Here is a 12,924-nt window from a genome sequence, read left to right on the forward strand (position 1 = left end):
GGTGCGTGGTACTCCAGGCGAAGGGCCTGAACTCCTCCGGCAGAGAGTCCACCTGCCACTGACCCACCAGGAGTCCAGAACATTTCCCCCAGTTGATCCTGGCGGAGGATGCGTCCGAGTAAATCTGCTGGCATTCCCGCATCCTCCGCAAGTCAACGGGATCCGTGACCATGAGGAGCACGTCATCGGCGTAAGCCGAGAGGACCACCTCCACGCCCGGCCCTTGCAGAGCCAATCCCGCCAACCTCTTCCGCAAGAGGCGCAGGAAAGGCTCCACGCAAATGGCATATAACTGGCCGGACATGGGGCATCCCTGACGCACCCCCCTCCCGAAGCGAAGGGGCGCCGTCAAGGACCCGTTAACTTTAATCAGACACTCCGCGGCAGCGTACAGAAGTCGGATCCGGGCGACAAAACGCGTCCCGAACCCGCGCAGAGTCCCGAAAAGATACTCGTGATCCACCCTGTCGAACGCCTTCTCCTGATCCAAGGAAAGGAAGGCGACCGACAGACCAGCCCTCTGGGAATGGGACAATCGCTCCTGTGGATGGTTTACTAATTAAAGGCGCTGGTTGTTCTTGTAAATTCGATGTAATTATGTGTCTGTCTATGTAATTTACGGCATGTTGTCCGAGTGCTGTCAGTGGGACATCTCACAGCTGTGTCGATTCTCCGGTTCAAGTGCTGGAGCAGGTGTGGGCCAGTGGCTGCTCCAGGGATTGTGTGAATGGAGCGAGCTGTCAGTCACAAGCCCCTCGCCACAGGCGGGAGGAGCCCAGCTCAGAACGGGGACGTGGCATTTTCCACACAGCCCGACACTGACTCCATAAATCACACTGCAATAGGTTGGGGAGGGGATAGAACACAGAGCGAGAACTGGTCAGATACTCCCAGAGAAAAAAGTCAGCTCACACAAGGAAACCGACAGCTGTGAACAAAGAGATTCGCCAGCAAACAGTCGCCGCTTCCAGACTGAGCGGAAATCAAGCGGAGGGCGGGATAGAGAGAGGGGGAAGAAGAGAGGGGCTGGAGAAGAGGGACTGGAGGAGAGGGAGAGGGGATACAGTTCATAAGCTGTAATGAACTGATCAAACCCAGCTCAGTATCCCTCTGGTCCCGTTTATTTAGACTGGTTAGAATTTGCATCAAATCACCATCTGAAAGACCAGGGACAGGACTCAAACTTTCAGAACTTTCTCATGTAGTACATGCTGATTACCATAGAACTTTTTCAGGCTTTAAACTGGGATAAACGCGCAGATTGCAGCGCATGTCAAATTAGATACAGAGAACCCGACGATTTAAAAAGTTTCATTGAAATTTCACTCCGGCTTTCAACAGTCAATAAACCCCAAACCCCCAACTCCCAACTCCACACACAGTTCAACACAAACCCGGGAATCAATCGGATTCTAAACGGTGTCTGTGTGCAATACAATTGCTCGAATGATAATATCTTGTATTTCCATGCAATTATGACAATGTATACCAATTAATGGTTACAATGTACCGAATCTGATGATACACAATGTATCCATTAATGGCAATGTAACTAACCATTATATTGACACAATGTTGAACTTGGCGCAGTTGCTGCGATTCCTACCTGGAAGTAGGCATTCTCCAAGTATTTGTAGGGGCTCCGAGTCTCGAAGTGCTGCAGGGTCTCTCTCTGTGGGTAGGGCAGTTTGAAGACGGCCAGGGACCGCTTGCAACCCTTGAGACACACGGCCCGGCGCAGGAGCTGAGCGAAGGCTTGCAGCTCGCTGAAGTGGCCGGGAGACGGGCGCTGCAGGCCGGCCTGGGCCTGGGCCAGGCTGCAGTTGCTGTTGCAGTGAGCCTGGCTCTCCCGCAGCAGGCGGTGGAGGCGCAGGCTGAGCTCCAGGTACTTGATGCTCTCCCTCCAGTTGCCGGCGGCGTGCTGCTCCAGGGAGTAGCGCAGAGCCGAGTCCAGCGGCACCAGCTCGCTCTCCGGGAAGCTGCGGAAACTGTACTTCTCGTACTGGGCTGCCGCTAGTAGCACGCCGCTCAGGAGGAGCACGGCCCCGGCCACGCTGCACCGCCAGCCCCGCTCCATTCCCATTCCCCTCCCCGCTCCTGACTGCCTGCACGTAGCTTGGGAGCTGACATGGACAGGCCCTGCAGGAGATCCAAGAGAGAGGCAGACAGGGTCCTAGAGCCCGCCCTGCCATCGCTCCAACTCCAGGTAAATTGTTAAAAGGTTTCGAACGTTTTGTGCCCGCCCCAGGACAGCTTTAAATAGAGCACATCTCCCTCTACACTGTCCCAAACACTCCCAGGGCAGGTACAGCACGGGTTAGATACAGAGTAAAGCTCCCTCTACACTGTCCCAAACACTCCCAGGGCGGGTACAGCACGGGTTAGATACAGAGTAAAGCTCCCTCTACACTGTCCCATCAAACACTCCCAGGGCAGGTACAGCACGGGTTAGATACAGAGTAAAGCTCCCTCTACACTGTCCCATCAAACACTCTCAGGGCAGGTACAGCATGGGGTTAGATACAGAGTAAAGCTCCCTCTACACTGCCCCATCAAACACTCCCAGGGCAGGTACAGCACGGGTTAGATACAGAGTAAAGCTCCCTCTACACTGTCCCATCAAACACTCTCAGGGCAGGTACAGCACGGGTTAGATACAGAGTAAAGCTCCCTCTACACTGTCCCATCAAACACTCCCAGGGCAGGTACAGCACGGGTTAGATACAGAGTAAAGCTCCCTCTACACTGTCCCATCAAACACTCCCAGGGCAGGTACAGCACGGGTTAGATAGAGTAAAATGTTCTGAACTGTGATGAGATTAGAAATACTGATCAAGAAACTGTCCCAAGAACTCCTACCACGGATGAGATCTGTCCCCCAGAGCAACATTCCATGAGGAGCCCAGGACAACTCAGATTTTCTGGTTGCTTTCCCTCCCTTTCCAGAATTTTTCCCACTCACTGCCTTATCGCTCTTATCCTGGTACACAGCTTACAGAGATGTCAGATACAGCACTGTTGCTGGCTCCAGGTCTAATCGCACGGCTCAGTCTGGGTGTTCCGCTGGGCCTGACAATGACTCTCTTGGATTTGGAAGAGGAAGAGGATTTCAGACCGAAGCAAGAAAGGCAAGTGTGTCTCCACCTCAACCGTCTGGTGCCCAGGAACTCCAACCCAGCCATATCTCCCAAGTCAATCTCCAACCACTTCCTTGTAGCCGTCACCATCCACACCCACCTACATCCTTCCAACCCCAATTCTTTCTGCATCCACTCCTGGAAAAGTCTCTCCCCCAAGTCACTCAGAACTGCAGCAGCCTAGCGTGTGGTCCTCTATTCTCCAAACACCTCTGCAGCTGTTGACAGCCCCTCCCTCACCTCCACTCTTGATGTGCTTGTCCCCAGCAGAACTGTCACTGTCTCCCATCCCAGTCTTTCTCCCTGGGATGGTTCTCTTTCCTCTCTAATGGGGTGCAAACAAATGGTTTTGCCTCACAATTGGTTTAGCCATCCATCACCAAATCTGGCTGGATCATATCGAGCTCCCCAACCTCACTCTCCTGTACCAAAACTGCCACTAATCCAGGGTCATGCTGATAAGCCCAGGCGTCAATTCTCCACTACCAACCGTCTCCTTAAACTCCTCCACACTCAATAATTGTCCTGGCCAATATTTATCCCTCTTTCCACTTGTGGGGAAGAGCATAACTGGAGGCCATCAATATAAGACAGTCACCAAGAAATCCAATAGGGAATTCAGGAGAAACTTCTTTACCCAGAGAGTGGGGAGAATGTGGAACTCGCTCCCACAGGGAGTGGTTGAAGCGAATAGTATCGATGTATTTAAGGGGAGGCTAGACAAGCATATGAGGGAAAAGGGAATCGAGGGTTACGCTGATAGATTTAGATGAGGAAAGACGGGAGGAGGCTCGAGTGGAGCATAAACACCGGCATGGACTGGTTGGGCCGAATGGCCTGTTTCTGTGCCGTATATCCTGTGTAATCCTGTGTCATTATCACAGTGCTGTTTGTGGGATCTTGCTGTGTGCAAATTGGCTGTCACGTTTCCTACATTACAACAGTGACTACACTTCAAAAGTACTTCATTGGCTGTAAAATGTTTGGGACATCCTGAGGTCATGAAAGGCGCTATAGAAATGCAAGTTCTTTCTTTTCACTAACAAGTGTAAGGAACTAATGGATTTCTTTGTCACTGAGAGAGAGACTATCTGTTCAGAAGCCTCTGTTGCTTTCCTCTTCCCCCAAGGCCCCCCACCTTACCCCTTAATTCTCATCTTTGTGTCTCTCCAGTTTCTCTTCTATCTCCCTGTGATGAAATATTCCATTCATCACTGCCTGTGACTGTGGTCGGTTTCAGTGTCATTTCCCTTCCCCCAGTCCTCATTGTATTGTTTATTGGAATGTGCTGGAATGTGCTGTGTGTGTAGGGCTCCGCCCATACCTGGCCCCTTTTGTAAGCTAGCTCAGTCTGGCCTCAGTCTCCAGAAGGAAGATATCTCTCTCTCTTACGTGTTACTTTCTAAGTTAATAAAAGCCTTGTTTTGTTTCGCTAACATCGAGTCTCGGAATTATTGAGGCACATCACTCCCCCATGCCCCCTCCATGCTCATCTCATCTATGTGGCCCACCTCCTGCTCCCTCTATGCCATTCCCACTAAATCCCTGACCACCCAAATAAAAACAGAAAATGCTGGAAATACTCAGCAGGTCAGGCAGCATCTGTGGAGAGAGAAACAGAGTTCACGTTTCAGGTTGATGACCTTTCATTGGAACTGGAAAATTTAGACATATAGCAGGTTTTTAGGCAAGTGCAGGGGCAGGGAAAGGGGGGAGGGGAGGAAAGAACAAAATGGAAGGTCTGTGATAGGGTGGAAGGCAGGAGAGATTAAATGACAAAAGGGATGATGGTGCAAGGCGAAAGGGAATGGTAATGGGACAAGTAAGGAAACAAAAGGTGGGTCTAGAAGTGGGGTAATACAGCTGCTGTCTGAAAAACCAGGGGCAGAGGTTATGGTCTGAAATTGTTGAACTCGATGTTGAATCCAGAGGGCTGTAAAGTGCCCAATCGAAAGATGAGGGGCTGTTCCTCGCGCTTACGTTGAGCTTCATTGGAACAATGCAAGAGGCCGAGGACAGAGAGGTCAGAGTGGAGCGGAGAATTAAAGTGACAGGTGACCGGAAGCTTGGGGTCACCCTTATAGACTGAAAGAAAGTAAGACTTGCATTTATATAGCGCCTTTCACGATCACTGGACATCTCAAAGTGCTTTACAGCCAATGAAGTACTTGTGAAGTGCAGTCACTGTTGTAATGTAGGAAACACAGCAGCCATTTTGCCCACAGCAAGCTCCCACAAACAGCAATGTGATAATGACCAGATAATCTGTTTTTTGTTATGTTGATTGAGGGATAAATATTGGCCAGCACAATAACTCCCCTGCTCTTCTTCGAAATAGTGCCATGGGATCGTTTACATCCACTTGAGAGAGTAGACGGGGCCTCTGTTTAACGTCTCATCTGAAAGATGGCACCTCTGACAGTGCAGCACACCCTCAGCACTGCACTGGGTGTGTCAGCTAGGTTTTTGTGCTTAAGTCCTCAGAGTGGGACTTGAACCCACAACCTTCTGACTCAGAGGCGAGAGAGAGAGCTTCCCACTGAGCCACAGCTGACACTACACCACAAAGCGGTCACCCAATCTGCATTTGGTCTCCCCAATGCAGAGGAGACCGCATCGTGAGCAGCGAGTACAGTATGTTAAATTGCAAGAAGTACAAGTAAATCGCTGTTTCACCTGGAAGCAACACTTCATCTTTCGATTAGGCACTTCACAGCCTTCCGGACTCAACATTAAGTTCAACAATTTCAGATCATAACCTCCGCCCCCATTTTTTCAGATGTCAGTTATTGATGATTCTGTCATCCCCATTTACACCTCTTCTAGACCTTTCCTTTTGCTCTTTCCTCCCCTCACCCCCCCCCCCCCCCGCTTCCCTGCCTCTGAACTTGCTTAAAATCTGTTACATCTCTAACTTTTTCCAGTTCTGATGAAAGGTCATCGACCTGAAACGTTAACTCTGTTTCTCTCTCCACAGATGCTGCCTGACCTGCTGAGCATTTCCAGCATTTTCTGTTTTTATTTCAGCTTTCCAGCATTCACAGTATCTTGCTCCTGATCACCCAACGTGCCTTCCTGGCCCCCCCTGCTAACTGACATATTAAATGATCTTCCTTCCCTTTTCAAAACTGCCGTTATCACACCCTCCGCAAAAAAGCCACCCTTGACACCTTCTCCTTGCAAACTACCGGCCCATCTCCTACTTCCCTTTCATCGCCAAAGTCCTTAAATGAACTATTGCCTCTCAAATTCATATCCAGCTCTCCCGCCACTCTCCATTCGAATCAGGTTTTTACCACACAGCACCGAAACCCCTCTAACCAAAGTCACAAACCACATTCTCTGTGACTGTCACTCTTGTGTATTATCCCTTCTCATCCTTCTCGACCTTTCTGCGGCCTTTGACCTGGTCGACCCCATTGTTTTCCTCCAATGCCTCTCCTCTGCCCAATTGTAGCTGGAGCATCTCCAGCCATGGCTTCTCTTCCAACAGCTGCATCTTCACCTCCAGGGATCCATCCGTGGCCACCTCCTCTTCTCCATCTACCTGCTGCCCCTTGGTGACATCATCCGCAGACATGGGATCAGCTGCCAGGTCTACCCTGGCGACACCCAGCACTCCCTCTCCGCCAACCTCTCTCAACCCCTCCACTGTCTCGGTGCTGTCGGACTGTTTGTCTCACATCCGGTCTTGGCTGAGTTGCAATTTCCTTCAGACAAACCTTCGGAACAGCGAAGCCATCATCTTCAGCCCTGCCACAAACTCTGTACCCTGGCCATTGCGGGAAGAGCCGGGAATGTGTACTAAAGCTCGGCCAATGTGCTTGTGAAATGATGCCTCTCACATACCAATTCTACCTTAGACAACGGAAATCACCTCGCTCTTCCCGCGGACCATCCACTACTTACTTAAGCTCAGCAGGAGCCAGTTTCAAGGAACCCCAACTCTGGGGGGTGGGGGAGCAGCCGGTTAAATTGGTTTCCCTACTGGCCAATCACTAGACAGGAAGAGGGTCAGAGGTCAAGCTGCTGACAGCCTGTCCAGCTTGGGAATGAAGGGCAGGGGAGAAGATCCACTGAGGGTGGCAGACAGGGTTGAGCTGGTCCCTTTCAGATAGAACCAATCAGGGTCACAGGAAACACTGGTCAGAAAAGTGATCAGAACAGAAAATGCTGCAAATACTCAGTGGGTCAGGCAGCATCTGTAGAGAAACAGAGTTAATGTTTCAGTCAATGACCCTCACAGCGCCAGGGACCCGAGTTCGAATCTGGCCTCGGGCGACTGTCTGTGTGGAGTTTGCACATTCTCCCCGTGTTTGCGTGGGTTTCCTCCGGGTGCTCCGGTTTCCTCCCACGGTCCAAAGATGTGTGGGTTAGGTTGATTGGCTATGATAAATTGACCCTTAGTGTTAGGGGGATTAAATACGTGGGGTTACGGGGATCGGGTGGAATATGTGTCGGTGCAGGCTCGATGGGCCGAAATGGCCTCTATCTGCACTGTGGGGTTTCTGTGATTCTGTGATTCTGATAAGAATATAAGAATTAGGAGCAGGAGTCGGCCCCTCGGCCCCTCGAGCCTGCTCCGCCATTCAATGAGATCATGGCTGATCATCGACCTCAACTCCACTTTCTTGCCTGATCCCCATATCCCTCGATTTCCCTAGAGTCCAAAAATCTATCGATCTCAGCCTTGAATATACTCAAAGACTCAGCATTCACAGCCCTCTGGGGCAGAGAATTCCAAAGATTCACAACCCTGAGTGAAGAAATTCCTCCTCATCTCAGTCTTAAATGGCCGACCTCTTATCCTGAGACTGTGACCCCTGGTTCTGGACACTCCAGCCTCGGGAAACAGCCTCTCAGCATCTACCCTGTCAATCCCCCTCAGAATCTTATGTTTCAATGAGATCACCTCTCATTCTTCTAAACTCCAGAAAGTATCGGCCCAATCTACACAATCTCTCTTCATGGGACAACCTTCTCGTCTCATTCACGGGGCACTTGCGGGAAAGTTCCCAAATTCCCATATGGCCAGTACGCCCCTGATTCTGGAACAGCAAAACTGCTTTGCTGAACCCACATTGCACTTTGATCCCGCTCGAGCAACCCATCGCTTCTATCAGAGTTTAACACTAGGGGGCAGCAGATTCCATAAAGCCAGTCCGGCAGTGTGTGTGTCTGTTAGCACATTTGTGCATTTTTCTGCATTGTGATTGTGTGTTTTTGAGTATAGAGCCACTCCTCCTTTCTTCCTTTTCCCTTGCGTTAACTTATTAAAGGGGAGGGGCCTAGCGGGGCCACCAGGGATCGGAGTGCCGGCAAAAGAGCCCGGCACAGCGCAGCTGGCACTCCGCAGCAGGGTGGTCAGGAGGCCGGGGACGGCAGAGGGGGCGGGTGCTGGCAGGCGGCCAGCAACAAAAATGGCCACCCAGCACCTCGCCTTTAATTAGCGCCGCCCCGGCCACAGGTAGGCCCCCCCTGACCCCGTCGGACATAGCGTCCGGCGGTAAGTCAGGGGGCGCTACCAAAGATCGCAGCTGGGGTACTGCACACGATGACCTAATCGCCGGCGGTGCAGCGCGGCACTAATGGTTACCGCCACCGCTAACCTCCCACTGAATTTTGCAGGAGTCGTTAGCAGCGCCGCGCTCAGGCGCTAGTTGCTTTGCGCCCCGTTAGCGCCAATCAACCAAATTTTTCCCCCATGACTCTATGACATGGTTAAAGCATATATTTGAATCCAGTTTTTTTTAATAGATTCACAATTTTCAGGAGTTTGTGAGTTTAAAGTTGACTGAAATAAATGTAAGTATTTTAAAAGAAGAAATAACTTGCATTTAAAAAGTTAACTTCTGTAGTGGCTATTTTCAGCTGGGAAGGCAGTTGAAACAACACAACAGAACTCAGCAGGGCTGTGCAAGGGGTGGGTGGAGGTCAGCCAGGGTTCAAAATGATAAATCATAGAATCATAGAAAGTTACAGCACGGAAGGAAGCCATTTCGACCCATGGTGACCGCGCCGGCCGACAAAGAGCTATCCAGCCTAATCCCACTTCCCAGCTCTTGGTCCGTAGCACTGCAGGTTACAGCATCCCAAGGGCACATCCAAGTACTTTTTAAATGTGGTTAGGGTTCCTGCCTCTACCACCCTTTCAGGCAGTGAGTTCCAGACCCCCACAACCCTCTGGGTGAAGACATTTCCCCTCAAATCCCCTCTAAACCTTCCACCAATTACTTTAAATCTGTGCCCCCTGGTTTTTGACCCCTCTGCTCAGGGAAATAGGTCCTTTCTATCCACTTTATCTAGGCCCCTCAATTTTATACACCTCAATAAGGTCTCCCCTCAGCCTCCTCTGTTCCAAGGAAAACAGACCCAGCCTATCCAGTCTTTCCTCATAGCTAAGATTCTCTACTCCCAGCAGCATCCTTGTAAATCTCCTCTGTACCCTCTCTAGTGCAATCACATCTTTCCTGTAATGTGGTGACCAGAACTGCACGCAGTACTCTAGCTGCGGCCTAACTAGTGTTTTATACAGTTGAAGCATAACCCCCCTGCTCTTGTAATCTATGCCATGGCTAATAAAGGCAAGCATTCCGTATGCCTTCTTAACCACCTTATCTACCTGGCCTGCTACCTTCAGGGATCTGTGGACATGCACTCCAAGGTCCCTTTGTTCCTCTACACTACTCAGTGTCCTACCATTTAATGTGTATTCCCTTTCCTTGTTAGCCCTCCCCAAATGCATTACCTCACACTTCTCCGGATTTAATTCCATTTGCCACTGTTCTGCCCACCTGACCAATTTATTGATATCTTCCTGCAGTCTACAGCTTCCTTCTTCAGTATCAACCACACAGCCGATTTTAGTATCATCTGCAAACTTCTTAATCATACCCCCTATATACAAGTCTAGATCATTGATATATGCCACATGAAGTTTTAACATGATCTGGGAGTCAGGAGCCAGGGCTAACCTCGCTGAAGTGAGGGAAGAACAAAACAAATAAATTAGGGAAAGTTGTTCAACAACACTTTAGTAGAAGGCAAGTGGAACACCTTTAAAGGTATAATGCTGAGAATGCAAGTTAAATACATTCCCAAAACCAACCAACTAAGCAAATGTGACCCTAAAGGGATTAATAAACTAATTAAAAGTGAGATAAAGAGGATAATTGGCCTGTAAACATTTTACAGGAAGAGATGAGAAAGAAGTTCATTGGGATGAATATAAGAAAATGCAGAAACATGTTAATACAGTGACCAGAAGGACAAAAAGACCCAGAAAAAGGCACAGCAGCAGAGGTTAAACATAAGTAAAGAAATATTTCAGTGCACAACACTTTCACTTAAGAGTAGAGTTAGAGAAGAGGTGAAAACTATAAAAGTTGCAAATGGGCTTGTAACGTTTTATGCCTCGGGATGTTTTACTACATTAAAGGCACTATATAAATGTAAGTTATTGTTGTTATTGGAGAAAGGATGAGCACAAACTAGTAAATATGTTGAATAATCACTTCGTTCAAGTACCCCGACGGGAAAAAAGCAACATCCCTCTCCAAAATTCAAATATATTACATCTACTGCTTTACCTTTACCCTTTCTGTTACTTCTTCAAAGAATTCACTAAGGTTGGTCAAGCACGACCTTCCCTTTTGAAATCCACGCTGACTATCTTTATTATATTTTCAGTTTCTAGATGTTTTTCTATTATGTCTTTGAGTAATCTTTCCTACCACCAACTTTAAGCTAATTGGTCTATAGTTCCCTGGAATTGTTCTATCTCCCTTTTTAAATATAGGAATCACATCAGCTGTCCACCAGTCCTCTGGCACTGTTCCCTTTTCTAATGAATTTCTATATATGTAACAGTGCCTCTGCTATCTCCTCCCTAACCTCTTTTAATATGTGCGGTTACAATCCATCCGGGCCAGGGGTTTTATCCTCTCTGAGTTTGATCAGTTTATCAATTATCTCCCCCTTTCTATCTTAAATGCCTTGATATCTTTTTTGATCTCTTCTAATGTCATCTCCACCATGTTAGTCTCCCTGGTAAATACTGAGGCAAAGTCATTATTCAATATTTCTGCCATTTCACTGTCATTATCTGTGAGTTTATCGTGTGTATCCCTTTGTGGCCCTATCCCTATCCTGATATTTCTTTTGTTGCTATCTGTAGAATACTTTACTATTTCTTTTTATATTCCTTTGTTGCGGCTGCCGCGGAACACGAATGGAGGCCGAACCGATCTGAGGAACACATGGCTTTTATTACATTCTTTTGAGAGATGGCTGCCCCAGCTCCTCTCTCTGTTAAACCCGAAAACAGACTGAGGGCGACACCCACGCTTTTGAGTACACACTGAGGGCGACGCCTGCTCCTTTGTCATGCCTTAAAGGCAGCATGCTTCTTAAAGGCAAGGTGCCCGATTTATTGTCCACGGACGGAAAAGTGGATTGCGCCCGTTTAGGTGGCGATCCGCCACACAGCTCCCCCCAGAATCCGCTTAGGAGGTGTGGACGAGACGGTGCGGCGGTCTGATGGGCCGGCCGGAGCGGCTCTTGTAGGACGCCGGTGGACGTGGAACGGCCGGGCGTGGAGCAGCCGGGTGTACTGGCTTGAGGGCAGGTCGGCCGCGTGGTGGTGGACCAGCTACTGGGACCTGCTCACCGGGCTCCGAGTGCGCTGGCTTGAGTCGGTCAACTGACACTTTTTCAGTCCTGTCGCCCACTTGTAGGTCGAAAAATTTGTCCCCAGCCTGTAGCACTTTGTAGGGCCCGTCGTACGGGGGTTGAAGGGGTCCGCGGTGGGCATCGTGCCGGACGAAAACGAGCTGTGCCTGGCGCAGGCTTAGCGGGACGTGTGAGGTGGATTCACCGTGCCGGGCAATGGGCACCGGGGCGAACTGTAGCGCCGGTGAGGCGAAGTCGTGGCGTTGCTGGTCGGCTGACCAGGGTGTCGTGGCGGTGGGCAGGAACTCGCCGGGTACGCGCAGCGGCTGGCCGTACACGAGCTCTGCTGCCGATGCGTGGAGGTCTTCTTTAACCGCGGAGCGCAGGCCGAGGAGGACCCACGGGAGTCGGTCGGTCCAGGCGCCGTCCTGGAGGCTGGCTCGAAGAGATGCCTTCAAGGATCTGTGGAACCGCTCACACAGTCCGTTGGCTTGGGGGTGATACGCTGTGGTGCGGTGAATGGTCACCCCGAGATTGCGTGCGATGGCGGTCCAGAGTTCAGAGGTAAATTGCGGACCTCTGTCCGACATCATGTCGGAGGGGACGCCGAACCGTGCGACCCAGGTGCTGACAAAGGCTCTGGCGATGTCGGCGGTGGTGGTAGAGGTCAGTGGAATTGCCTCGGGCCAGCGTGTGGTGCGGTCGACGATTGTCAGCAAGTGCGTGTGGCCTTGCGACGGCGACAGGGGCCCGACGATGTCCACATGGATGTGGTCGAATCTACGTGAAGGGACGGTGAACTCCTCGAGGGGTGCTTTCGTGTGTTGCTGCACCTTGGCCCATTGGCAGGCTAGGCAGGAGTTGGCCCAATTACGCACATCCTTGCGAAGGCCGCGCCAGACAAAGCGGTTGGTTACCAATTTGATGGATGCGCAGGCGCCGGGGTGGGAGAGGTTGTGGAGAATCTCGAATACCCGGCGGCGCCAGGACGCTGGGACGACGGGCCGAGGTTGAGATAGGGATATGTCGCACTTGACCGTGACTGCGGTCGGGCCGCAGGCGACGTCGGCCAGGCGTAGCCCTGGTAGGTTGGTAGGTGCGGAGAGCAGATCAGGGT

General features: G+C 50.5%; 2 protein-coding genes across 2 annotated transcripts in view; one reads left to right on the plus strand and one right to left on the minus strand.

Moving 5' to 3' along the window:
* The window catches only part of LOC147100974 (endoplasmic reticulum protein SC65-like), a 31,206-nt gene extending 29,125 nt beyond the window's left edge, over positions 1 to 2,081 (minus strand). The window contains exon 1 of the mRNA XM_085966103.1: positions 1,607 to 2,081. Coding sequence (XP_085822229.1) covers positions 1,607 to 2,077 — 471 coding nt within the window. The 5' untranslated portion in view covers positions 2,078 to 2,081. The remainder of the gene's footprint in view (positions 1 to 1,606) is intronic.
* A 947-nt stretch (positions 2,082 to 3,028) lies between these two features.
* The window catches only part of LOC147100975 (peptidyl-prolyl cis-trans isomerase FKBP10-like), a 69,902-nt gene continuing 60,006 nt past the window's right edge, over positions 3,029 to 12,924 (plus strand). Inside the window, exon 1 of the mRNA XM_085966097.1 lies at positions 3,029 to 3,128. Within this exon, the coding sequence (XP_085822223.1) occupies positions 3,076 to 3,128 (53 nt within the window). The 5' untranslated portion in view covers positions 3,029 to 3,075. The remainder of the gene's footprint in view (positions 3,129 to 12,924) is intronic.

The sequence above is a fragment of the Somniosus microcephalus genome, chromosome 24 (assembly GCF_052327205.1).
Source record: "Somniosus microcephalus isolate GS21.2 chromosome 24, FLI_Smic_1.0, whole genome shotgun sequence".
Lineage (NCBI taxonomy): Eukaryota > Metazoa > Chordata > Chondrichthyes > Squaliformes > Somniosidae > Somniosus > Somniosus microcephalus.